The sequence below is a fragment of the Globicephala melas genome, chromosome 16 (assembly GCF_963455315.2).
Source record: "Globicephala melas chromosome 16, mGloMel1.2, whole genome shotgun sequence".
Lineage (NCBI taxonomy): Eukaryota > Metazoa > Chordata > Mammalia > Artiodactyla > Delphinidae > Globicephala > Globicephala melas.
Window position 1 is genome coordinate 77,507,980 of NC_083329.1, and position 23,889 is coordinate 77,531,868.

The 23,889-nt window shown below is 46.7% G+C and overlaps 1 protein-coding gene across 2 annotated transcripts in view; it reads left to right on the plus strand.

Moving 5' to 3' along the window:
• The window catches only part of NID1 (nidogen 1), a 95,042-nt gene extending 92,491 nt beyond the window's left edge, over positions 1–2,551 (plus strand). Inside the window, exon 20 of one of the 2 annotated variants that reach the window (XM_030839482.3) lies at positions 388–2,551. In XM_030839482.3, the coding sequence (XP_030695342.1) occupies positions 388–509 (122 nt within the window). In that variant the 3' untranslated portion in view covers positions 510–2,551. The remainder of the gene's footprint in view (positions 1–387) is intronic. The other variant, XM_030839483.3, reaches the window with a different exon arrangement.
• The last annotated feature ends 21,338 nt before the right edge of the window (positions 2,552–23,889 follow it).

Consider the following 23,889-nt stretch of genomic DNA (forward strand, 5'->3'; position numbering starts at 1 on the left):
TGCCTCTCCAAATTCTCTCCCCTAACCCAACCTCCTTCCTGGTTTCCCTCCTGTCCCCCAGTCAAGTGGCCAAGCTAGATAAAGAACACATTGTGCTTTAAAATTCCAACCCCATGTTCTGTTCAGAGCTGGAAAACCCTCCCTGAGATCTGTTTAATAGCTTCAATGGTAAATCTGCATAGCCCCCAGATCAGGAATCAAGGTTTTTGCACATCTGGCAAATCCTTAATGATGAGGAAACAGCCGATAGATAAGCTGAGCTGAGTGCCCTGTGCAGCCTTCCCTGTTCCCCAGGAGCCCCCACAAGCTTGGCCTCCCAGAGACCAAAAAGGGGTGTAGTATGGAGGCCACTCTCTTAGCTGTTGAGCTGACTTCTGCCTTTTCCAGGTCACAACTACTGCTCAGTGAACAATGGTGGCTGCACCCACCTCTGCTTGGCCACCCCAGGAAGCAGGACCTGCCGTTGCCCTGACAATACCCTGGGCGTTGACTGTATCGAGCGGAAATGAAGACGAGTGCCTCATTCCCTCTCTAAAGTATTTCACAGCAACACCCTACTTGAAAGGGTCCAGACTGAAAACTGTCTGACCTGGTGGCTAAGTGGACACCAGGTCCAGGGCCAACCCAGCCTGAACCCCAACAGCATTGCCCTCACTGTTCCCCAAAACATATGCCCTGCACTTCTGGAATGGGAAAGCCTCTACTCCTACGCAAAGACAGAAAACCTCCCTGACCCCAACCCGCAGACAAGCTTATACAGCCCTGAGTGAAGATTATATGCCCCATCCTGGTGCTGGAAACTTTCCCCAACCTTAACACCCCAGTGGTGAGTAGAACCTCCCCAGGCCTGAACTGCCCCTTCCCTGTGGCCTTACGAGCTCAGCCTCACTCTGAGATACCCATCATCCCGTCAGCTGCTGAACACACCAGCCAGGATTGTCTAGGCAAGGCTGTGAGCAAAGGAGGGAGTTAGCCCTCCCACACTTTCGTCTTGGTGCTCTGATTTCCCTTTTTATACTCCTGGCTTTTAACCCCTGAGTTCTGTACCACCTGCATCCTGCCCAAGGCCCACATTATAGAGAGCAAGCCCTGCTTTTTGGTCAAAACCCACCCTGTCCGAAGGATACATGGGTATTTGGTGGATGATACTGAGAAGCCTCTCCCAGCTAAATTATTGGCATTTCAGCAGTCGTCTTTGGTAGTCAAATGCTCAAATCAAAGGAGTGTCCTGTAGTAGGACTTTCAATGTGTAGAGTCAGATGTTTGAGGATGGGGAGTCTATAGATGTGCCTTAAATTATACCAAAGATTACCAGAGCACTTGGATCCTAGCATCTGGTCTCTGGGGTGGCACAGCCCCACTGCTGGCACCTGTATCCAGCCTCCTAATGGAGACCCATCTGAGACACAGGCTGGGGCTGGTACCAGAGATGACACCCCCTATAGTCCCTCACCTCTGGCCTCCACCCATGAGATCCAATCTACAATCAACCATAAGCTTTCTTCTCCTTTGTTTCTCCCTCTATCCATGGCCCTTGCTGGCTGTATTCTCATGCAAAATCACAATCCAGGAGGGCCAAACTGAGTATTTATACTAGTGATCCAGACCATTTATTGTTCATTGGTGTAATTAAAAGGACCATTGCCACATTTCATGTGTATGTTTCTACAGTTTGTTTAGAAAACCTCTCCTGACTATATATAGCTAGTGGGTTTTTTTGTTTGTTTGCTTGTTTTTTTTTTGTCAACTGCTTCCCAGAGTCCTAAAATGATAGAAATTTCGGACTGAAAGCTGAGAGTAAGGAATTTGAGTCAGTAAAGATCGGGGTAAGGGAGTAGAGAAGACTCAGAAGTATCTCAAAGAGACTGACCAGGAGCAGGAATGGAAAGCCCAAGAGAAAGGGTGGAGGAGGGGATTTAACAATAGCAATGAGAAAAATTCTTAAATAACGCCAAAGAAAAAAATGGTATGTCCTTGCCAGAGAACACTTATACACTTGACATGGAAGAATATGCCTGTTTTTCTCCTTAAGGAAGAGACCCCTCTTCTTATCTGCAAACCTCAGGACACTCAGCCCCTCCCACCCCCTTTTCTGCAGTACATGAGACCTGAATCAAGAGAGCCTTTCCTTGAATAATTGGAGTTTGTTTTGAGAGGCACATATCCCCAAGAATCACAAGGTTTGGGGAACACATGGGTCTTTTATATAGCCCAACCCCATAAATTAGTTTAATTTTATATTTATCATTCCATATTGAGCCCTCTATATCAAATGTTTTGTCATGACTTTGTATAATGTTTATAACTATCTTATTCATTTTACTAAACTCATTCTAAAATTTTGTAAATGATAAATTCTTAAACTGTGGAAACCATTGAAGGTGCTTATTAACTGTTCCCCAGATTTGTACAAGTATTGGATGATTATTTGAGTTTACAGCTGTATAAATATTAGTGCAGAAAATAAATTTTTTTTTTTTGTTAAAAAATCTCCCTCTATCTTGTATGAATGAAGATATTTAATCTCGGGAGGCAGATTCACAATGGAAAGATAGCCATTTAATAATCTGCAAAACCTATTTAGTCCCCTGTGTTATAAGGGATGGTTTGTTTCCCAAGTGAGTCCCTGAACTTAGGGGCTGATATTTGACTTAAAAATTAATTCTATTGTGGACATCAAGTCACCCTTTTAAACATCGTTTTCATTTTTTTTTTTTTTTTTTTTTTGCGGTTCGCGGGCCTCTCACTGTTGTGGCCTCTCCTGTTGCAGAGCACAGGCTCCAGACACGCAGGCTCAGCGGCCATGGCTCACGGGCCCAGCCGCTCCGCGGCATGTGGGATCCTCCCGGACCGGGGCAAGAGCCCGTGTCCCCTGCATCGGCAGGTGGACTCTCAAACACCGCGCCACCAGGGAAGCCCAAACATTGTTTTCATTTTTTAGAAAAATTTTAGCTACAGGCAATAGGGTTTCCTGATTCAGTTCTGAAGATGAGCTGTGTTTTTCTCCCCTCCTCATGTCCAGAAGGAACAAAGATACCTTCCTGACCTTGGCCACGGAGTGAGACCCCTGTTCCGTTCTAAGCTGCCACCAATGGGAAGTGCCACCCGTGCCGACCCCTGGGGGGATGAGAATGGACCGTTGACTTGGACAGAGTGAAGGGGGCTCAGAAATAGCAGGAACAAGGTGCTCAGAGCTGAAGTTGTTGTAGAGAAGGGACCTGGTGCGTCAGGGCCTGCTTGTAAAATGGCACCGTAGTGGGATCAGTTACAGCCTGCCAATGTGTATTTATTGACAGGGACAACTTACGTTAGGGCTAAAACTTCCAGTGTTTTATTCTGGTCATAAAATCGTAAAGGTGATGTCAGGGAAGATGGTGGAGTAGGAAGGTTTAGGAATCCATCCATCTGTCAAAACAGCAGTTGAACTGGCAGGAGCTGTCTGAATAAAGTACTTCGGAACTCTGTGTCTAGTAGAATGCTTGCAGCACCCAGGAGAGAGCTTGATGAGAGGCTGATACATTTTGGTCAATTTCCTCTTAATAGTGGCAACCATCACCCACCCCTCGGCCCCAAGACACTCAGCTGTGGGGACAGCAGCCCACGTTCCTAGTGCAGCTTGTTAGGGCCAGGGTGAGCGACAAGAACAACACTGCTCTCCAAAAATCAGATTTGTGGGTTCTGATCGCTGCTTTTAATTGTTTGGAGGCCAGCACAGAGGGAAAAGTCTTCCTGATGTTGGATTTGGCAATGATTTCTTGTATATGACACCAAATGCACAAGCAACAAGAGAAACAGAGGAATTGGTCTTCATCAAAATTCAAAACTTTTGTGCATCAAAGGAGTGAAATGAGGGACTTCCCTGGTGGTCCACTGGCTAGGACTCTGTGCTCCCAATGCAGGGGGCCCAGGTTCCATCACTGGTCAGGGAACTAGGTCCCACGTGCCACAACTAAGAGTTCGCATGCTGCAACTAAAAAGATCCTGCACGCGGCAACGAAGATCCCGCGTGCCGCAACTAAGAACTGACACAGCCAAATAAATATATAAACAAATAAATATTTTTTTAAAAAAGAAGTGAAATGACAACCAACCCATGAAAGGGTATAAAATATTTGTGAATTCGATATCTGATAAGGGTTAATATCCACAATATGTAAAGAACTATAACTCAACAATAACAATAGCAAAAACAACCCAATCAAAAACGGACAAAGGATTTGAATAAACATTTTTTCAAAGAAGATATACAAATGGCCAATAAGCACATGAAAAGATGGTCAACATCATTAACCTTTAGGGGAAAGCCAATCAAAACCACAATTCGATATCACTTCACACACATTAGGGTGGCAGATGGCTATCAAAAACAAAAACAGAAAATAAGTGTTGAGGAGGATGTGGAGAATTGGAACCCTTGTGCATTTCTAGTGGGAACGTAAAATGGTGCAGCCACCAAGGAAGTCCATTTTGCGGTTCCTCAAAAAGTTGAACACAGGGGCTTCCCTGGTGGCGCAGTGGTTGAGAGTCCGCCTGCCGATGCAGGGAACACGGGTTCGTGCCCCGGTCCGCGAAAATCCCACATGCCGCGGAGCGGCTGGGCCCGTGAGCCATGGCCGCTGAGCCTGCGCGTCTGGAGCCTGTGTTCCGCAACGGGAGAGGCCACAACAGTGAGAGGCCCGCGTACCGCAAAAAAAAAAAAAAAAAAAAAAGTTGAACACAGAATTATCATATGATCCAGCAATTCCACTCCTAGGTATACACCCAAAGAAACTGAAAGCAGGAGCTCGAACAGATACTTGTACACCAATGTTCATAGCAGCATTATTCACAATAGCCAAAACATGAAAATAACCCAAGATTCCATCACTAGATGAAAGGATAAACAAAATCTAGTGTACACATACAAGGGAATAATATCCAGCCATAAAAAGTAATGGAGTTCTGACACATGCTACAACGTGGATGAACCTTGGAGTCACTGTGCTAAATGAAATAAGCGAGTCACAAAGGAACAAATATTATATGATTCTACTTATGTGAGGTACCTAGAATAGACAAATTCATAGAGACTCAAAGTAGATTAGAGTTTACCAGGTGCTAGGGGCAAGAGGAATGGGGGTTATTGCTTTATGGTTTCAGAGGTTTTACTTAGGGTAATGAAAAAGGTTTGGATATAAATAGTGGTGATGGTTACACAACATTGTGAATGTACTTAATGCCACATGTACACTTAAAAATGGCAGATTTTATGTAATATATATTCTACCACGATTTTTAAAATTACTAATGTAATATACCAAAAAAACATGGAATGTACACTTTACATGGGTGAATTGTATGGCGTATGAATTATAATCTCAATAAACCTGCTTTCTAAAAATACACTGTAATTTAAAGAAAGGCGAGTTACCTAAGATTGGCAAAATGCTGATCATTGTTGTGGTTGGCTGAATTCTAAAGATTCCAAGATTCTAATCTAGGTGCTTTGCAGATGGAATTAAGATTATTGGTTAGCTGGACCCCAAGAGGCCAGTCCATCTAAGGATGATCTCTGTGTCTCCCTTGCCCCCTGGTTTCGTAGCGGAGAGGGAGGGAGAGAGGAGAGTGAATCTAAATGTTTATTTCCCTCTCCCTGCCGACTTGCTGAAGGTTATCTCTACCCCTTGACCACCGAAGGTCACTGCCCCTCTCCAGGTGTCCCCCTTCCCACGCTGTCTGCTAGGGTCCCAGGAACCACTCTCTTCCCTGGTCTCTGGACCTCAGGGAGGTAACAGCCTCCTGGCACTTTCCCCTAGGACTGATCCGTTCCCTCTGAGGTTCCTCACACCCCAGCCATAACTTTAAACTTCCCTCATATTATCCTAACATGGGTACATCTGGCTTTTGAGACTGCAACTGAAAAAAAATTGCACAGCCTAAAAGCTGAGAATTATGTACTATTCAGCAGACTTAACTGAGGACTTCACAGCCTCTGAGATCACTCTGAGGCTCGGCTCCAAAGAGGCAAGGGAGGAGCCGGATAAATAGTTTTTGCAAAAACAAAAAGCAAACAAAAAAACCCCCAGGGAGCTGGAACATCAAAAGATTACTGTTAATTAAAGAACTAAAGAAAACCAGACATCGCAAGTTAATGAATTCAGCGCTTTTCCATGTATGGAAAGATGCAAGAATCTGGGCTTCTTGAAATTTTTCATTTGATATGCACCTTAGTATTTAGGGCCAGTGTTCTGGTTTTCTCCATCCTGAATCCCCTCAGGGTGCATGGTCCAGGGTGGCTGCAGTGACTGATGGCAGCAAAACCCTTTGTTTACTGATATGGCAGGTGACATTCTTCGAGCACAAACCCTAACTGACACGTAAGTTCATAACTCTATGATCTCCTTTTGAGTATGTTTTTACATTTTTGTAGTTTAGTTAAAAAAATTAAAAAGCTTTTTTATAACCACACCTCACATGTACTTGTGTCCAGTTAGGATACATGTTAGTTACAGTGTAACTAGCAGGTATGAATTATACAGATGTACAGAAAAACGTACCAAAAAGTCCTATTTATTTTGTAGCTCATTTTGACTTTCAGGTGCAGAGCCTGCAATGGCAGAAAACTTAATTTCCTCACTCTGGGGAATTCTAGTTCACTACAGTAATTGCTCAGCCACTCTGGGGTCAAACTCAGTTATATTAAGGAGCATCGTTGCCCCATCCTTCCTCAGGTTCTCCCCCAGACCCAAATCTAAGCTCCCTGTGAAACTGAGCAGGACCCCACGGGGTCCTCTTGGGCACAAAAACCTTTTTGTCCCCAGTTTCTTATTTACAGGATAAAGACTTCAGCTGCCTAGACCTTCCCGAGTACCACAGGGCAGATTCAAACAATTACTAATCAGGGAAGGGAAGGAATGCAAAAACAGAAGAGGACCAGTCAAGAAACTATAGTGTAGCCATTAAAGCAGGATCCTGGTTCCTCCTCAAGGGATATACATAATATCTTTGAGTTCTTTTGCGGGAATTAAGGCCCTCATCCAGGTGGAGGATGGTAACTTCAGGCTGAGCACAAGATTCCTGGAACATTACCGTTACCTCACCACCAACCAATCAGAAGAAAGAACACACACCCTGCAGCCCTCAGCCCAAATTTTGCCTGTTTAAAAACTTCACCCCCAAAACCATCGGGGAGTTCGGGGTTCTTGAGCACAAGCCGTTTGTTCTCCTTGGCCCTTCAACAAACTTTTCTCTGCTCCAAACTCCTGAAACCTCACAACTCAGATGGGATTCTAACCCACTGTCTTTTAATTGAGATCGCACACCTGGTGTCAGGACTTAATGAAGCTCAGGTTCTTTACGTCTCAGCTCAGAAGGAATTCAGCAAGAGGTAAAGTGAGACGTAAGAAGTGGATTTATTTAGATAGATACACATTCCATAGACAGAACGCGATCCATCTCAAAAGACGAGGGCGGCTCCGAAATATGGAGTGGTTTGTTTTTACGGGCTGGGTAATTTCATAGGCTAACAAGTGGGAGGATTATTCCAATTGTTTTGGGAAAGGGGCAGGGATTTCCGGGAATTGGGCCACTGCCCACTTTTTGGCCTTTTATGGTCAGCCTCGGAACTGTCATGGCGCGCGCGCGGGCGCGCCATTATCATATGCTAATATATTACAATGAGTGCATAATGAGGCTCGAGGTCCACCGGAAGTCGAATCTTCCACCATCTTGGGCCTAATCGGTTCTAACCAGTTTTTGTCGTATCCTCAATGGCTATGTCATCCGTTTAAAGGTTGTGCCCTGCCCCGTTCCCTCCTGTTTCACTTCGAGGGTTCGGTTTATTTAGCCTCACTATGCATGGGGCACACGAACTTGTGTTTGGTAACACCTGGAGCTTGTGGACGTGCTCCTTTAGGATGCCTCCAGCCTTTCCCTCCGAGTGGCCCTCCGGGGATGCTGCTGTGCTCTGACGCTCTCTTGCCCCAGGGTCTCCCTCCGTGGGTGCCTTTGGTCCCCTGATCCTCGGGGGTCACTCTGCAGCCTCCTCATGCCGACTGCCTGGACCGCTGCGGCTCCCCGGCCCTTCAGCAGACCGGGTAAGGTGCGCTGTTCTCCCCTCCCCGAGGGAGACAAGGCAGTCGGTGGGCTGCCCTCCTCCCTCACTGCCCGTTCTCGGGGGCCACTCCCCTATTCCCGCCCGCTCGGCTCCCGGGTCAGGAGTGCCCTGACCTCCCTTCCCCCAGCCCCTGCTCTGAGTTCTTCTGGGGGCAGTGAGAGTGGGGACTCCTCTGCCCTCAGGCATGGCCTTGCCAGTCTTTTCGGTCTCACACCTTGTTCATCATCATTCCAACAGCCCTCCTGGGACCAATGTAGTCCCAGTGGTGTAGTCCCAGAGGGTCGGGGTGTAGAGAGAAAGGACACTCCATAGCTTGATGCTTCCAATGGTTGATTTACCTGCGTGTGTGCGCGCGCGCGCACAGACACAGACACACACACACACACACACACACACATTTTAAGAGGCCAATAAAAATGGGACTTCCCTGGCGGTCCAGTGGTTAAGACTGTGCTTCCACTGCAGGGGGACACGGGTTCATTCCCTGGTCGGGGAACTGAGATCCCACATGCAGCACGGTGCGGCCAGAAAAAAAAAAAAAAAAAAGAAATAATAAGGGTAAAACTGATCCAGAAAGGCTTTTCATTGGGAATAAGATGTTGGGTCTTAAAAGACAGACACACTGTGCAAATACAGGTGCTTTGATCAGCAATCTCAAAGCCAATTGAATCTCCTCTATTAAGCCATTTCATTTTAATACTTATAGCAGTTAACTTTTCTTACCTGAGGAATAAATGTTGGGGGTCTGATTACTAAGCCCAAGAGGGCTTCCACTATTTCATTTATCCACTCATGGCTTTAGTTTAAAAACTACCACCATGCATTGAGTATCTGTTATGTGCACATATGGTGTTGGGCCTCAGATAATAGAAATGTTAACATTTAGAATTTCTTTCTTTCTTTTTTTTTTTCTGGCCACGCCTTGTGGCATACGGAACCTTAGTTACCTGACTAGGGATCGAACTCGTGCCCCCTGCACTGGAAGCACAGAGTCTAACCACTGGACCAGCAAGGGAAGTCCCAACATTTAGAATTTCTGACACTACAGAAGGCATGAAATGAATGGTCTCGTAACAGAAGTAGGTGAGGGGCTTTCAGGCAAATTCCCTCAGGAACTGATCTCTCTCTGGCCAGGGATTGTACTGGGAAGGGGCTGCAATCAGGACCTATACCTCCTGCCTCTGGCATTTCCAGCTGTCTTATGTCTTTTGCCCTCCAGCTGCTGAGCCTGTGGGTCTGTGTTCCTCTCTGCTCCGTGGGGACCTCTGGTGTCCTTGGCGCTGATGCCCATGTGCCCCCTGAAGCCTACCAGGCCCATTACTGCCGACTTCCTTCTCAAAGGCCTCCGAGGAGAGGGCAGTGCACGGAGCAAACCCCGCCTCCCCATACCCCTCAGCTCCTTCCACAGTACTGCCCCAGCTACTGCGCTGAGGGTGACAGACCCTCCTGAAGTAAGCAAGGGAATTGAGGACGATAGAAAATAGTCTGAGGAGGATGCAGCCCTGCACATCTCTCAGCCTGGCTCCTTGGCCCTGGAGCCCTGTCTGCTCCCTGCTGTGTGGGTCCACACCACCTGACAGGCTGCCCTGCCCCTCCCCCCGGGGTGCCTCACTCCGGCATCCTTTCCTTTCCCTCTAGTCTGGGTTATTCAGTTCAAGGTAGTCAATAAAAGACTTTCCAGGACAAAAACACATCACATTACAATAACATTTTATGGGGAATGGGAAGGACGTTCTAAAGGGCTTATTCACAGCCGTTTTCAACAGCCGATGCTCTTGTATTGGGGTTCACTGGATACATTTGTAGAGTGGTTGTAACAGTTTTATTTTTTTTTAATACCAACATGGACAATACTCCTGAAGTTACATCTCTTTACAGCTGAGGGAACCTATGATGAAAAATGTTCTGAATAAAAACGTGAGAGGAAACATGGTTTTGCAAAATTCTTTTCTCAGATCCTGGAGCAAGCAGGTTGAGGAGGGCTGGAAGGAGATGGAGGCAGGGCCCCAGCCCCCCTGGCGGAGCGGTCACTGCCCAGCTATGGCTCTGAGGTCCAGCACTGCCGGCTCCCTCACCTCTTGAGCCAGGATGCCTAAAGCAGAGCCTCTTACTTTGGAGAAGAACCCTTACAAGGGGCCCTTGTTAAAACAAGACGCAATTAAGAGATGGAAGGGCCAAAAAGCCTTGAAAAACAGGCTCTGAGAATGACGCCCTGGTTGCTTGAAGCACAGGCGAAGGTAGACGGGCCCAGACGACAGCGTGAGAGCTCTCCAGCCCCATTGCGTCAAGGTTTCTCCTTGGAGGCAATTCCAGAAGAGACCACTAGAGGGCAGGATACACCTCTCAATGCCTGCTGGGCATGGGGAGCGGGGTGTTGAGGCTCCCAGGCCTGGCAGCTCACGTAACTTCCCCCGAAAGAAGAGGGGTTCAAGCTCTCCCACCGTCCTGCTAACGAACTTCCTTAAAAGTCAGGTTGCCTAACCTGCTACCAAAGGAAGTCTAAATGTTAGTGTCCCAAATGTGTTCACTTTATGTGTTCTCTATATTTTATTGCAGATTCCCCCCCACAGCCCAGCATTTCCTCCCAGAGTCTTTTTATTTTTAATGGAAGTAGAGTTGATTTACAATGTTGTGCTAATTTCTGCTGTACAGCAAAGTGACTCAGTTATATGCATGTAGACATCCTTTTTTTATATTCTTTTCCATTATGGTTTATCCCAGGAGATTGGATAATGTTCCCTGTGCTCTACAGTAGGACCTTGTTATCTATCCATCCTATATATAATAGTTTGCATCTACTAATCCCAAACCTCCAGTCCATCCCTCTCCCTCCCCCCCGCCTCTTGGAAACCACAAGTGTGTTCTCTATGTCTGTGAGTCTGTCATCTCTATTCAGTAAGCATTTATAGACATCTGTACATGACATGAGGAACACACAGTGACGAGGAACACACAGTATTCCTAAGTGTGCCTCTGTGTACACGTGAGTGTACCCTTCTCTTCAGGGACCAGGTTCCCGGTGTACCTCAGTAGAGAATGACACAGAATACAAGGCAAATTCCAGACCATGCAGGCCCCTTGCAAACAAGACGTTGCCCTCACCCACAAGTGTGTCTCGTTGCTTAGTCAACATGGGTACCAGGTGGTGCTGAGTGATGAGTTCCCAACATTCAGGCCTTTAAGAGATGAAAGAAGGGAGGGCGCCCAGCGGGGATCCTGGAGTGAGATTTCCTTTACTGAATGTAATGGGAACTGGGGTCCCTCCTCATTAGAACCTTGTGAAGTAGAATTTACTGCACCCATTGGTCATCTCGGGAAACTGAGGCCCAAAGTGAAGTAAACGTGGCAAAGATCATGCACTTTGTATCAGAGCAGAGTCCAGCTCCAGATCTGGTTTGCTCTAAAGGCCATGCTTTCACATCCTTCCCACCTTTCCCTTACAAAATATTTTAAGTGGAAATTTATTTTTACTTTATTATTTCTTTGTATTTAATGCATTTGCATTTACAAAACTGGAAAATAAACATAAGGTACAAGAAGAAGAAATCTCATTATTCAGCAATCATTCATACATTGGTATCTTATCCCAGAAATGTTCTAAAAATTGTTATATTTTGTAAAAATTACATAAGAAAAGTGGGATCCTGCTAAATATACTTTTAGATATTTTTGTTTTCCACTTAAATGTGCACATGAACAGCACTTTTTTTTAAACCTTTTTTTTAATTGAAGTATAGTTGATTTACAATGTTGTATTAGTTTCAGGTTTACCAAGGTGTCCTTATTCATTTCTCTAGGATAAATTCCAACTCACTATTATTTGAAATTTTATGGCTTTTAATAAATACTGCCCAGCTGCCCCTCAGAAAGTTTGTACCAACTTACACCCACCAGCAGGAGTGTTTGGAAGGGCCCATTCCCTATATTTTTGCCTTTTGGTGGTTCTTTGTTTTTCTTCTCTTTTTTTTTTTAATCTTTGACAATTAGAAGATACCCACGGGGGTGTTGTTTATTAAAACCTAATTCTTTTAGTTGAGTTGAACTTTTTAAATGTATGCTCCTATTTTAATTTCTTTTGTAAATTGAGTCTTCAAGTCCTTAGTTTTTTAAAAAATTGGGACAATCTTATGGATTTATAAGGGCCCTATACATTTTAAAGTTAATTAGCCTTTTGTCATAGACATTGCAAATAATATATCCCAGGGATTTTCGGTTTTTGTCTTATAGGTAGTCAATTTTACTACCCCACATACCTCCCAAAGCAGCATGAACTAGAGTTGAAGCACTGACCTAGAAGTCATGAGGCCAAGCGTGTCCAGGTTCTACCCTGTAGATAATACTTTCCAAGACGGCCTCAGCACCATCTCCCATCCCACGTGTTCTTAAAGAGTTGTGTTGATGTGATGTTGTGTTGATGTGATGTTGACATTCCTCCCTTTGAGAAGCAGGACCACGTTCCCTCTCTGAATTGGGGGGGCGGGGGGTCTGTGACTACAGAGGGGCTATGGTGTGATTTCTGAGGCCAGGCCTGAAAGGTGGAATAGCTTCCATCTGGTCCTCTTGGATTCTCTCTCTAGGAACCCGGCGTCCATGATGCGAGGAAGCTCAGGCCACACGGGGTGGCCACGTGTCTGGGCTGGCAGCCCATCCTGAGCTCCCAGCCGACAGCAGGCATCAGCTACCAGACATGCAGGTAAGAAGACCCCCCAGACGAGTGCAGCCCAAGCCACTGACTGACAGCAGTCCCACAAGCACAGCCCAGGTGACCCCAGTCCACACCCATGACCATGAGAGATAATAATAAAATGATTATTGTTTTCAGCCCAGTGTTGGGGAGAACTCGTTACAGAGCAGTGGATAACTGGCATTTGCTGGGGATGACTGATAGTAAAAGCCCTGAAACCATGCACTGCCCTGGCCCTCACCCAGTTTTGTTATTTGGAAAATGTGAATTGTCACAAAGCAAGCAGGATCCTGCTCTCTGGGCAGCACATCACAGCCGCAGAACTTGAACCCTTGACTGACCCTGACGTGCATGGCTGACACACAGAGTGGATCTTCAGCACAACCTGTAAGTAACAGGCAGGCTCTCCTCTCTCGAGAAACAACTGGTTCCTTCCACTCAAAGGGAAAAACAAGAAGAGGAAGAGCGGCTGCCTGGTCTCGGCCAGTCATGGAATACATCTTAGCAAAGGATCAGATTTGAAACTGCTTTGTGTCCTGGTTCACTTTGTCCTACCGGGAAATAACCTGATTTGAGTGGGAAACACCCCTGTGCCATTGAGATGCAAGTGGGATCCTTCGGGAGAGGAAAAAAATAAACTGATTATGAAGTTTGAGATAAACAGCAGCGTTGAGTGCGTTTAAACGTTCACTGGGGTTTCAGGTTTGGGCTTGAATAATTCATAAGTGAGGGATGGTTTGCTGGCCCTTCGGCTATAACCAGTTGGAGATGAGCTCTTTGGGGTCCTTGTTTCCGGATATGCCCCTTCCTGCGGTACATCAAGCAGACGTGCGTTCCAGGAGTGGGAGGGGTCTGGGTGAAGCCTGGGTCCGCCACGTGTTGGGACAAGTCCCTGCACCTGTCTGAAATTAGGGTATGAATATCCATCTCATAGTCACGGTGGGGCTCCTTGGGGTAGGAGGTGAGAGCGCCTGGTGTGCAACAAGAACACAGGAAGTGTTGCTTATTTCTGACCTTGGCAAAGCACTTTAAAAATTCACGTAATGCTTTCACCTTAGCTAAACTGTGGGAAATGCAGTGTAAATACTTCTGTTTCCTGTGTGATTACGCTGAGGCACAGGAAGGTTAAGTCTCTTGTTTAAGGTCTCACCATTAGTGCATTTCAGGTATGACATGCAAATGGACCTCTCTCCAGTGCCAGAACCCATGTTGTCTCCATAATCCAACCGTCTTGCCTGAAAGTTCATTCATCCTGTGCATTCCTTGAGCACCTACTTCGTGCCAGATGTTGGGGATAGAAGCAGGATTCAGAGATAAACAGGAGGATTGGGAGGGCCAGGCCTGAGCTGCGTCTTGAAGGGAAAGAGGAGTTTGCGAAGCAGATAAAGGAAGAGAGGGCACTCCAGTCAACAAGAAGAGGATGTGCAAAGGTCAGGGGACTCTGAGGAATCTCAGACAGGGTTGTCAACAACGGGCCACTCTTTAAGGGGGACAGGAAAGCGTGGGACTCCTAGAACTCCATCCCTGAGGCCTTGAATGAGCATTAGTTATGAACTGTACCCCTGCCTACCCCGCAGGAAGGCTAAAGGGCAGGACTGGCCCATGATTCCCTCCCAGAATGACTGGTACCCACTCACGGCTCTCATCCTGCCCTCTCCTGCCCTCGAGGGCATAGCTCTGAGACATTCTCCGCATGGAGCTAGTAGCCTCTCTTGGCTTTCTTGAGTTCCTCCCCTCCTTTCCTCGTCCCCATGCCCAGGTGTGTAGTCTGGCCCCTGCCTCAAGGGTCCAGGAGAAAAAACAACAAAAGTAAAACTGAAGTAACAGGCAGGTTCTGACATGTATCATCACCCCCATTACCATCAATGATGCCAGAGCCTTTTTGAGAACTGAAAAAAGAGACAAAGAATTCTAAGTCCTGTTTCCATAGATAATCAACTGAAATCTACATGCTAGCAAGGATTCGTGGAAAGTAAAATAAAACACATTTGTTTTCTTAAGTCATTGTAAATCTTGGACTATGAAATCATATCAGCCAATTGGAGTAGAAAGATTTAGACAGGCGTACCTCAGAGATATTGTGGGTTCGGTTCCAGACCACCCCAATAAAGCGAATATCTCACTAAAGCAATTTTTTGGTTTCCTAGCGCATATAAAGTTGTGTTTACACTATGCTGTAGTCTATCAAGTGTGCAATCACATTATGTCTAAAAAACAATGTACATACCTTAGTTAAAAAATACTTTACTGGGCTTCCCTGCACCCAACTGGTGCGGTTGTTAAGAGTCCGCCTGCTGATGCAGGGGACACTGGTTCGATCCCTGGTCCGGGAAGATCCCACGTGCCACGGAGCATCTAAGCCCGTGGGCCACAACTATTGAAGCCTGCAGTCCTAGAACCCATGCGCTGCAGGAAGAGAAGCCACCGCAATGAGACGCCCACGTTCCTCAACGAAGAGTAGCCCCTGCTCGCCACAGCTAGAGAAAGCCCGCGCACAGCAACGAAGACCCAATGCAGCCAAAAATAAATAAATTAAAAAAAAAACCAAAACCTTTACTGCTAAAAAATGCTACCCATCATCTGAGCCTTCAGTGAGTTATAGCAACATCAAAGATCACTAATCACAGATCATAACAAATATAATAATAATGAAAAATTTTGAAATACTGTGAGAACTACCAAAATGTGACACAGAGACTCAAAGAACAAACGCTGTTGGAAAAATGGCACCGATAGACCTGCTTGATGCAGGGTTGTCCCAAACCTTCAATTTGTAAAAAAACACGACAAGACAGTATCTTTGAAGTGCAGTAAAATGAAGGACAATAAAAGAGATGTGTCTGTGTATCATTAGATAATATCTTAAAGTAAAACCTTTCCCCTCATTTTCAAATATGTGCCACATCTGTGACAAGCTGTGGACAGAGGTGGAAATGGGTATTTCCATCTAGTATAAGTTATTCCAATTTTTAATACAAGTTATTTCATGATACTACAGAATACTTGAAGAACAGACACAAGAAAAAAGTTACCACTAACCCTGGTATTCTAAAATAATGACCATCCTTTGGTCTTCAGTGGTAATCATGGTTTATCTGTCTTTATAAAGTTGTTTTTTAAGTAAACGTTCTCTCGAGGAATCACATATGTACCAAAAACGTGCAGATCACAAGGGTCCAGCTCAGTGAGTTTTTCCCAGTTGAAGACGATTGCAGTGTTCACTTTTGACAGTGAACAAGAATTGTGCGGAGGAAACAGTTTGTTAGCAGTGAAGTTACGTCTAAATCATCGGGCTTTTCCGCGTGTGATTAGCCAGGGCAGCAGTGTCCACCGGACCCAACTCGAAGCTGTCACTGAGGGGCTCAAAGGACCCAGCTGCACAGGAGTCTTTGGGGACGCAGCACCAGACACACTTGGTAGCATCAGCTAACTACAACTTTGCTTTTAGGGTGGGCCTTAATCCAGTATGAGCAGGTGTCTTTATTAAAAAGAGAAATTTGGACACAGAGATGGACACACATACTGGGAGAACGCCATGTGAATGGGAGGCCAGCACTGAAGTGAGGTATCTACTGAGGTGATACATCTGCAAGAAAACACCAGAGATGACCACCAAGGCACCAGAAGCTAGAAGCAGATTCCTCCTCTACCCTCAGAAGGAACCAACCCTGTCGACACCCTGACCGTGGACTTCTGGCCTCCAGGACTGTGAGACCGTAAATCCCATTTACTTTGTTGCAGCAGCCCTAGGAAACTAATACATGTGTGAGATGCGCCACCTCGATTCCTACCAGTGTCAGAGTTCCTGGGAATCAAAGGGCATGTGGGGTCCAGAAAGGCCACCAACACCCGCTGCAAATACGCAGGGCCCCCAGCTAGGAGCCGCCACACCCCTCAGCTCTTTCAGAACTCAGTGATTCCAATTTGCAGGGTGAGAACCATTGCAGATTTTCTGGGGGAAAAAAAAAAGCCCTGATGGGATTTTGATGGGGATGGAGTTGCATCTGTAGATCAATTTGGGGAGAACTGCTTAATTCTCTTTTTTTTTTGGTTCCTCCATGCAGCTTTCAGGGGACTAGTTACCTGACCAGGGACTGAACCCGAGCCCCTGGCAGTGAAAGCGTGGAGTCCCAACCACTGGACCGCCAGGGAATTCCTGAGAATTGCTTAATTCTTAACAGCATTGAGGCTTCCAATCTATCAACATGGGGTGTCTCTCCATGTATTTAAGAAGAGCTACAATTCTTTTTAATTAATTAATTAATTTATTTATTTTTGGCTGTGTTGGGTCTTCGTTGCTGCGCGTGGACTTTCTCTAGTTGCGGCGAGCGGGGGTTCTCTTCGTTTTGGTGTGCGGGCTTCTCGTTGCGGTGGCTTGTTGTGGAGCACGGGCTCTAGGGCGCGTGGACCCTAGGGCACATGGGCTTCAGTAGTCGTGGCTCGCGGGCTTAGTTGCTCCGTGGCCTGTGGGATCTTCCTGGACCAGGGCTTGAGCCCGTGTCCCCTGCATTGGCAGGCAGATTCTTAACTACTGTGCCACCAGGGAAGCCCCGAGAAGAGCTACAATTCTTGAGCAACTATTACACTCTGACCCTTAGCCTAAATCAAGCGTAATCTGCATTTTATTGCTGTGGCATGGGAGCCCAGAGAGGTAAAGAAATCTACAAAGGTGACACAGCACGCCTGCTGGAATTTCCGCTGCATCTGTCTGATGCTCTTTCCACTTCACTCTGTGGGCTCTTCTTGATACTAAGGTGGCTGACAGCCCCCAGCCAGTTCTGCTTTACGGCCTTTCATTGGCATAGCACTTGCCTTAAAAAACAGACAAGGGGTTGATAAAAACAAAAGGTGAATCGGGTTATCGGTAGTAACACGGGAAAATGTCCAAAATGTAGAGATAAGTGAATAAGGAGGTCACAGAACACTCTGTATCTGACTGCCTGTTTCCCTGCAACTAGAGACGTGTGTTTTGCACTTAGGGAAGGTCTGAAAGGAGACGAGAAATTGATAACCATGGTCCTCTCTGGGGCGAGTGATGTGGTGGGCTAGTGAGAATGGTTTTAACTTTTCAGCATAGACTGCTCTGCTGTCACTGAATGTTTTACCAGAAGCACGCTTTGCCTTTACAACTAAAAGAACTTCTAGTTGAGAGAAAGATGGGGAAAGATTCCCCCGTACTGCTGATTGCAGAACCTTGCAGATGGGAAGTTCTTTGGTTCCCCTTCACAACTGTACTAACTGCGGTAATTTCACCCTCCTGAGGATCGCCTTGTGGGGAGGGTGTGGGGGAGGAAGATGCGCCCACCTGAGGGAACGCACCTGTCCCTCCCTGCCCCAGGGTCCTCTGCTCGACTGACCATGAGGGTAGCCATAGCTGCTGCCCTAAAGCTTGAGCTGTCGGTTGTCCCCCCTGGGGTGTGAAAGCCCCTTACCCATCTCCAGGGCAGCTTCACTCGCAGCTACTCAGGGCTTTGAAGCAGTTCCTGTTTGGGGACCGTGTGAAAGTGACAAAGAGGAAGCTGCGGGGGTGACAGTGAGAGTGCAGGGTGGAGAGACCTGCTGTTTGCCCTTTGGGGATGGAAAGCTCCTGGACACGCCCGCAAAAGGCTCAGCTGGCGGGGGATGCTCCCTCGTGCTGCCCTGGGGGTCCCTGGAGACAGCAGAGTAGGCGAGACCTTCACCCTGATTCTCCTTCTCCCTCTGTCATTGCCGTCCCCCAACAGCCTTCTCCACCTCCACTGCACCCACCTTTCCCTCTATGGGGCACTTCTCATCCTGCACTGAAGTGACCTATTTCTTTGTCCACTTTCCGGACCAGCCTGTGTGGTTTTTGAAGGCGAGGGCTCTGTTTTTACTCATCTTTGCTTTCCTAATGCCTAGAATCAATGAGCAGGGTATAAAACAGGCACACCTTCCATATCAGGTGGATGGCAGATGGATGGACGGAGCTAGTGCAGTGGAAGCTGACATACTCCCACCCAAAATACATGTTCCTCCAGCCCAAACTCTCTCCCACTGCCTAGATGTGGCCCCATACATCAGCCTGCTGTCCAGCGAGTGTGGGCACACACAGTGCACCCTGGAGATACTGGGTGTCTGTCCTCATTGGCCCTCCTGAGCGTCTGAAAAGAGAGCAGACTCACAAGAATGAGAAGACAAGTCACAGACTGGGAGAAGATATTTGCAAAACACGTATCTGATAAAGGACCAGTATCTGAAATACACAGAGAACTCTTAAAACTCAACAGTAAGAAACTGAATGATCTAAACAGATACCTCACCAAAGATGATATACAGGTGGCAAACATCATGTGAAAAGATGCTCAGCAGTATATATAATTAGGGAATTATTAATTAAAAAAAAGATGAGACACCACTATATATCTGTTAGAATGGCCAAAATCCAGAACACGGACAGCACCAAATGGTGGCAAAGAGTTGGAAACAGGAACTATTACTAATTGCTGCGGGAATGCAAAAATGGAACAGATACCTTGGAAGACAGCTTGGTCATTTCTTACACAACTAAATATACTCTTGCCATACGATCCAGCAATCATGCTCCTTGGTATTTATCCAAAGAAGCTGAAAACTTATGTCCACCCAAAAACCTGCACATGAATGTTTATAGCAGCTTTATCTATAACTGACAAAACCTGGGAACAACGAAGATGTCCTTCAGTGGGTGAATGGATCAATAACTTTGGTATATCCAGACAATGGAATATTAGTGCTAAGAAGATATGAGCTATGGAGCCAGGAAAAGACATGAAAGAAACTTAAATGCATGTTACTAAGTAAAAGAAGCTCATCTGACAGGCTACATACTATAGGATTCCAACTATATGACATTCTGGAAAAGGAAAAAATATGGAGCAGTAGAAAGATCAGTGGTTTCAGGGTGGGGAGGGAGGGAAGGCTGACTAAATAGATAGAGTGCAGAGGGGTTTTAGAGCTATGAAACTATTGTGTATGATATTGTGTTGGTGAATACCTGTCTTTATACACTGGACGAAACCCATAGAATGTACAGCACCGAGAGTGAACGTTAACGTAAATTATGTACTTTATTTAAGAACAGTGTGTCAATATTGGCTCATCCATTGTAACAAGTGTACCACACTTATGAATGCAAGATGTTAATAACAGGGGAAACTGTGTGTGTGTGTGTGTGTGTGCGCGCGCGTGCGTGCGTGTGTGTGTGAAGGGTATATGGGAATTATGCACTTTCTACTCAGTTTTTCCTGTAAATGCAAAATAGCTAAAAAAATAAGGTCTGTTTAAAAAAAAGAGCAAGAGAGCTTCCCTGGTGGTGCAGTGGTTAAGAATCCACCTGCCAATGCAGGGGACACGGGTTCGATCCCTGGTCCGGGAAGATCCCACGTGCCGCGGAGTAACTAAGCCCGTGTGCCACAACTACTGAGCCTGCATTCTAGAGCTGGAGAGCCACAACTACTGAAGCCCGCGAGCCACAACTACTGAAGCCCGTGCACCTAGAGCCCGTGCTCCGCAACAAGAGAAGCCACTGCAATGAGAAGCCCGCGCACCACAATGAAGAGTAGCCCCAGCTCGCCGCAACTGGAGAAAGCCTGCGCACAGCAACGAAGACCCAACGCAGCCAAAAATAAAATAAATAAATTTATATTAAAAAAAAGAGCAAGAGCAGCCCCTGCCAACTAATTACTAGACACATAGAAGCGTCAGGTAAGTTCTCCCTGCAACAACCATTAGCATCAGATATTTACAAGTCAAGGGTCTTCTCTGAGCCAGGGACCGCGCTGGGGGTGGGGCACAGAGGTGCTGGTAGGACAGATGGTCACGATCTCCAGTCTGGCCAGCTCAGGGTCTGCTCTGGGTCCTGTCCTTGCTCTGTGACAGGAGCCACAGGAGCTCTGGGGACTGAGCGTCCCCTTCTGAAGTGCCTGACTCCCATTAGCAAGCCAGCAGGCTATTTACGGCAGTCCTGCTTCCGCACGAAGACATCTCCTTTCACCTTCTCTGGCATTTTCCAAGGGATGCTCTCAGTGAGGGAACTCCTGGAACAGAGAACAAGTCAGTACTCTGCTCAGACATGCCGGCCCCTGACAGCTAATTACTGGAACGATTAGAGCCCTTTGACTCTGGGCAGTGGAACAGATCTGGGAAGGCAAGAGGCCAGGAGCCTCTGCCTTTTAATAGAAAACTATTTTTACGAACTTTTAAAACTGCACATACAGTCGTCCCAAAATGTTTAAAACAAAATAAAATAAAACACGAAAGCAAAGGTTTCATTTTAAAGGGCTGGAATTGAAGTGGTTGCAGATGCGGGACTGTGCTGGTTTTAGGGCCCCTGGGCCAGGCAGAGGAACCTACCAGCTGTGTCAGTGTCCTGGGGCTGCCAGAGCAGAGCACACAGAATGGCTGGTTTAAACAACGGACATTTATTGTCTCGCGGTTCTGGAGTCTAGAAGTCTGAGATGGAGGGGTGTGGGCAGGCCTGGTCCCTCCTGAGGGCTTTGGGGAAGAGTCCATTCCAGGCCTCCCTCTCTGGCTTGTAGACGGCCGTCTCCACGTCCACATGGCATTCTTTCTGTGTGTGTGTCCACATTTCCCCTTTTTATAAGGACACCAGTCAGACTGGATTAGGATCCACCCTAATGACCTCATTTTGACTTGATGGCCTCTATGAAGACCGCACCTTCAAATAAGGTCCCATTCTGAGGTACTGAGGGTTAAGACTTCAACAGACGATTTTAGGGGGACACAATTCAGCCCTTAACACCAGAGCATCCAACAGCTACGGAGGAGGTTCTTACAGTAATGAATTTCCAGGTCCCCAGTGTCCTGGGAGATGCAGAGGACGCAGAGGTGCTTCAGTCTCCTCAGGACAATGGCTACCAGCGCAGGTGCTCAAGGGAAGCTGGGTCAGCAGTGCCCAGAGCGGATGGGCTCAGAAAGCCCTTGGCTCTCCGCCGAGCTTGCTCTGTCTGCTGCCCCCTGGCTCTCCCTTCTCCTCTCCTACAGCTGCTGCTGTGGCTCCCACTCGGTTGCTTTCCCCATCATTTCTGTCTTATTCCCTTGGGCCAGCTGTCCCCCACCCCTGCTCTGATCAGAATGGCTGGGGTCGGGAACGAAATATGGCAGCTCTGGGCACCGAGGCCATGACAGGCGGCTGGACGATCTGCTGGCGTGGCCGTGTCCCTGACAGCTCTCTGAAGCTTGTCCCGGTGGCAGCGCTGGGGAGTCCGGTAATCGGTGTGACCACTGTAAGTGAGTCGTTGGAAGTAGTTAACGGAGTTGTACGTGGGTGGGACTCGTTGGAGCATTTGAATGCACGGATTTAATTCTTTACGTGAGTGAAATAGGTGCCAGTGTCACTCTCTGGACCCACACCTGCCACCCAAGGGCATCGTAAGAGAGGCCACTTTGCCTTTGTAGGGCCGGGAGCAGGTCTCTAAGGAGACCTCTGTCCCTGCCTCTGCAGTGGGTGCTGACTATGCAAACCCGGAGGGAACGGCCCGCCCAGTCCTGCCAAGGGCCGGTTTGCGGATGCAGGGTGGAGGCTGGACCCCTGCCGTGAGCGCTATTGGCCGCTGTGCCGGTAGCGTGGGTGTCACTAAATGGAAAACACATGGGCCACAGGTCTAGGCAGAATCCGACTTGTGCATCCACCGTGTTGCCGGCAGCCTCCTGGACCACATCCAGTCTTCACCCAACAGAGCTAGAGAGTCAATGCAACAGGAGACCTAAAAGCAAGCCTGGGGAGACCTTGGGAGTTGAGAACTTTCTTCTGGTGACTGGACCTAGTGAGGGAACAGCGTGTTGTTCACCGAGGGGGTTATTTTTCTTGGCAGAGACTGTGGCCCTGCGTGTAAACAGGTGGGCCTGCCTGTCTGCACCTGAGGCTTTCTGCCCAGAGGTAGGTCGACTTATGTTATTTTAGGACAAATAATTCTATTTAGGGAATATAAATATTTTATACCTCACCTTATTCCAAAAAGGATTTGAGACAGCTGCCCTTATCTTAAGGGAAATTGGTATTTTGTATGGTGTGAGTTCTGGGTTCTGGAATTCACTGAAAGACTTTGTAACAATTTTCATATTGGGTTCCCTTGATCCTGACCTGAAAGGGAAAGTGGAAAATGAAACAAAATAGGCTTGAACAAAACAGACTGTCTCAGGGAGGACTCTGGGGTATCTGAGGACTTGGGGAGGAAGGGGCCACCTTGGGCCTCGCTCACCAGCAGCCCTGTGGCTCTGCAGGGAAGGTCAGATCATTGACTTGCCCCCTTCAAAGGCCAGAAGCTGCCCTCCGGTTTAAGTCCGTATTTTAGCAGTTTTCACCTGGGTTTTGCGATCATCCCAGCTCTGAGCTTAGTCCTTTAATATTTTGATTTCCTGAGCTTTAACTGCTGCTGATAAACTCCAGTGTTAAACTGAGGAATAATTCCTCTTTTGAAAAGCTAGAAGTTGCTGGTCACTCATTTAGTTTTTAAAGAATTTACTTTCTCATCCAGAGTTTCAGCAGAGATGAAACTGACCTCTTGCCCTGGGGCAGTGTATCACCAGCTCATTATAACAAGTCCTTAGAAAATGTAAGGGATTTAGGAATTTTAGCAGGGGTTTTATTAGTGATTAGACTCCCTTTACTGTATTATTTTCTTCATTTACTGCTCAAAGACCCACCCAGTGCTTGTATATTATTACTGACAAAACTTCACAGCTATTTTAAAAAATTTTTATTGAGATATAATTGGCATATAACATTGTATTGGTTTCAGGTGTACAACATGATGATTCAGTGTTTGCATATATTGCGACACACTCACCACAGTAAGTCTAGTTAACATCTGTCGCCACACCTTGTTACAAATTTTGTTTCCTCTTGTGAAGAGGACTTTTAAGGTCTACTTGGCAACTTTCAAATACACAATACAGTATTATTAACTGTAGTCACTATGCCGTATGTTACAGTCCCAGGACTTATTTATCTTATAACTGGCAGTTTCTACCTTTTGACCCCCTTCACCCCTTCATAGTAAAGGTACTGTCACAATAAAATGTGTTGTTTGCTTCACAAGGATATAAGAAGGTATCTGCCTGGCTGTGCTGAGTGGGAGGAACCCAACAC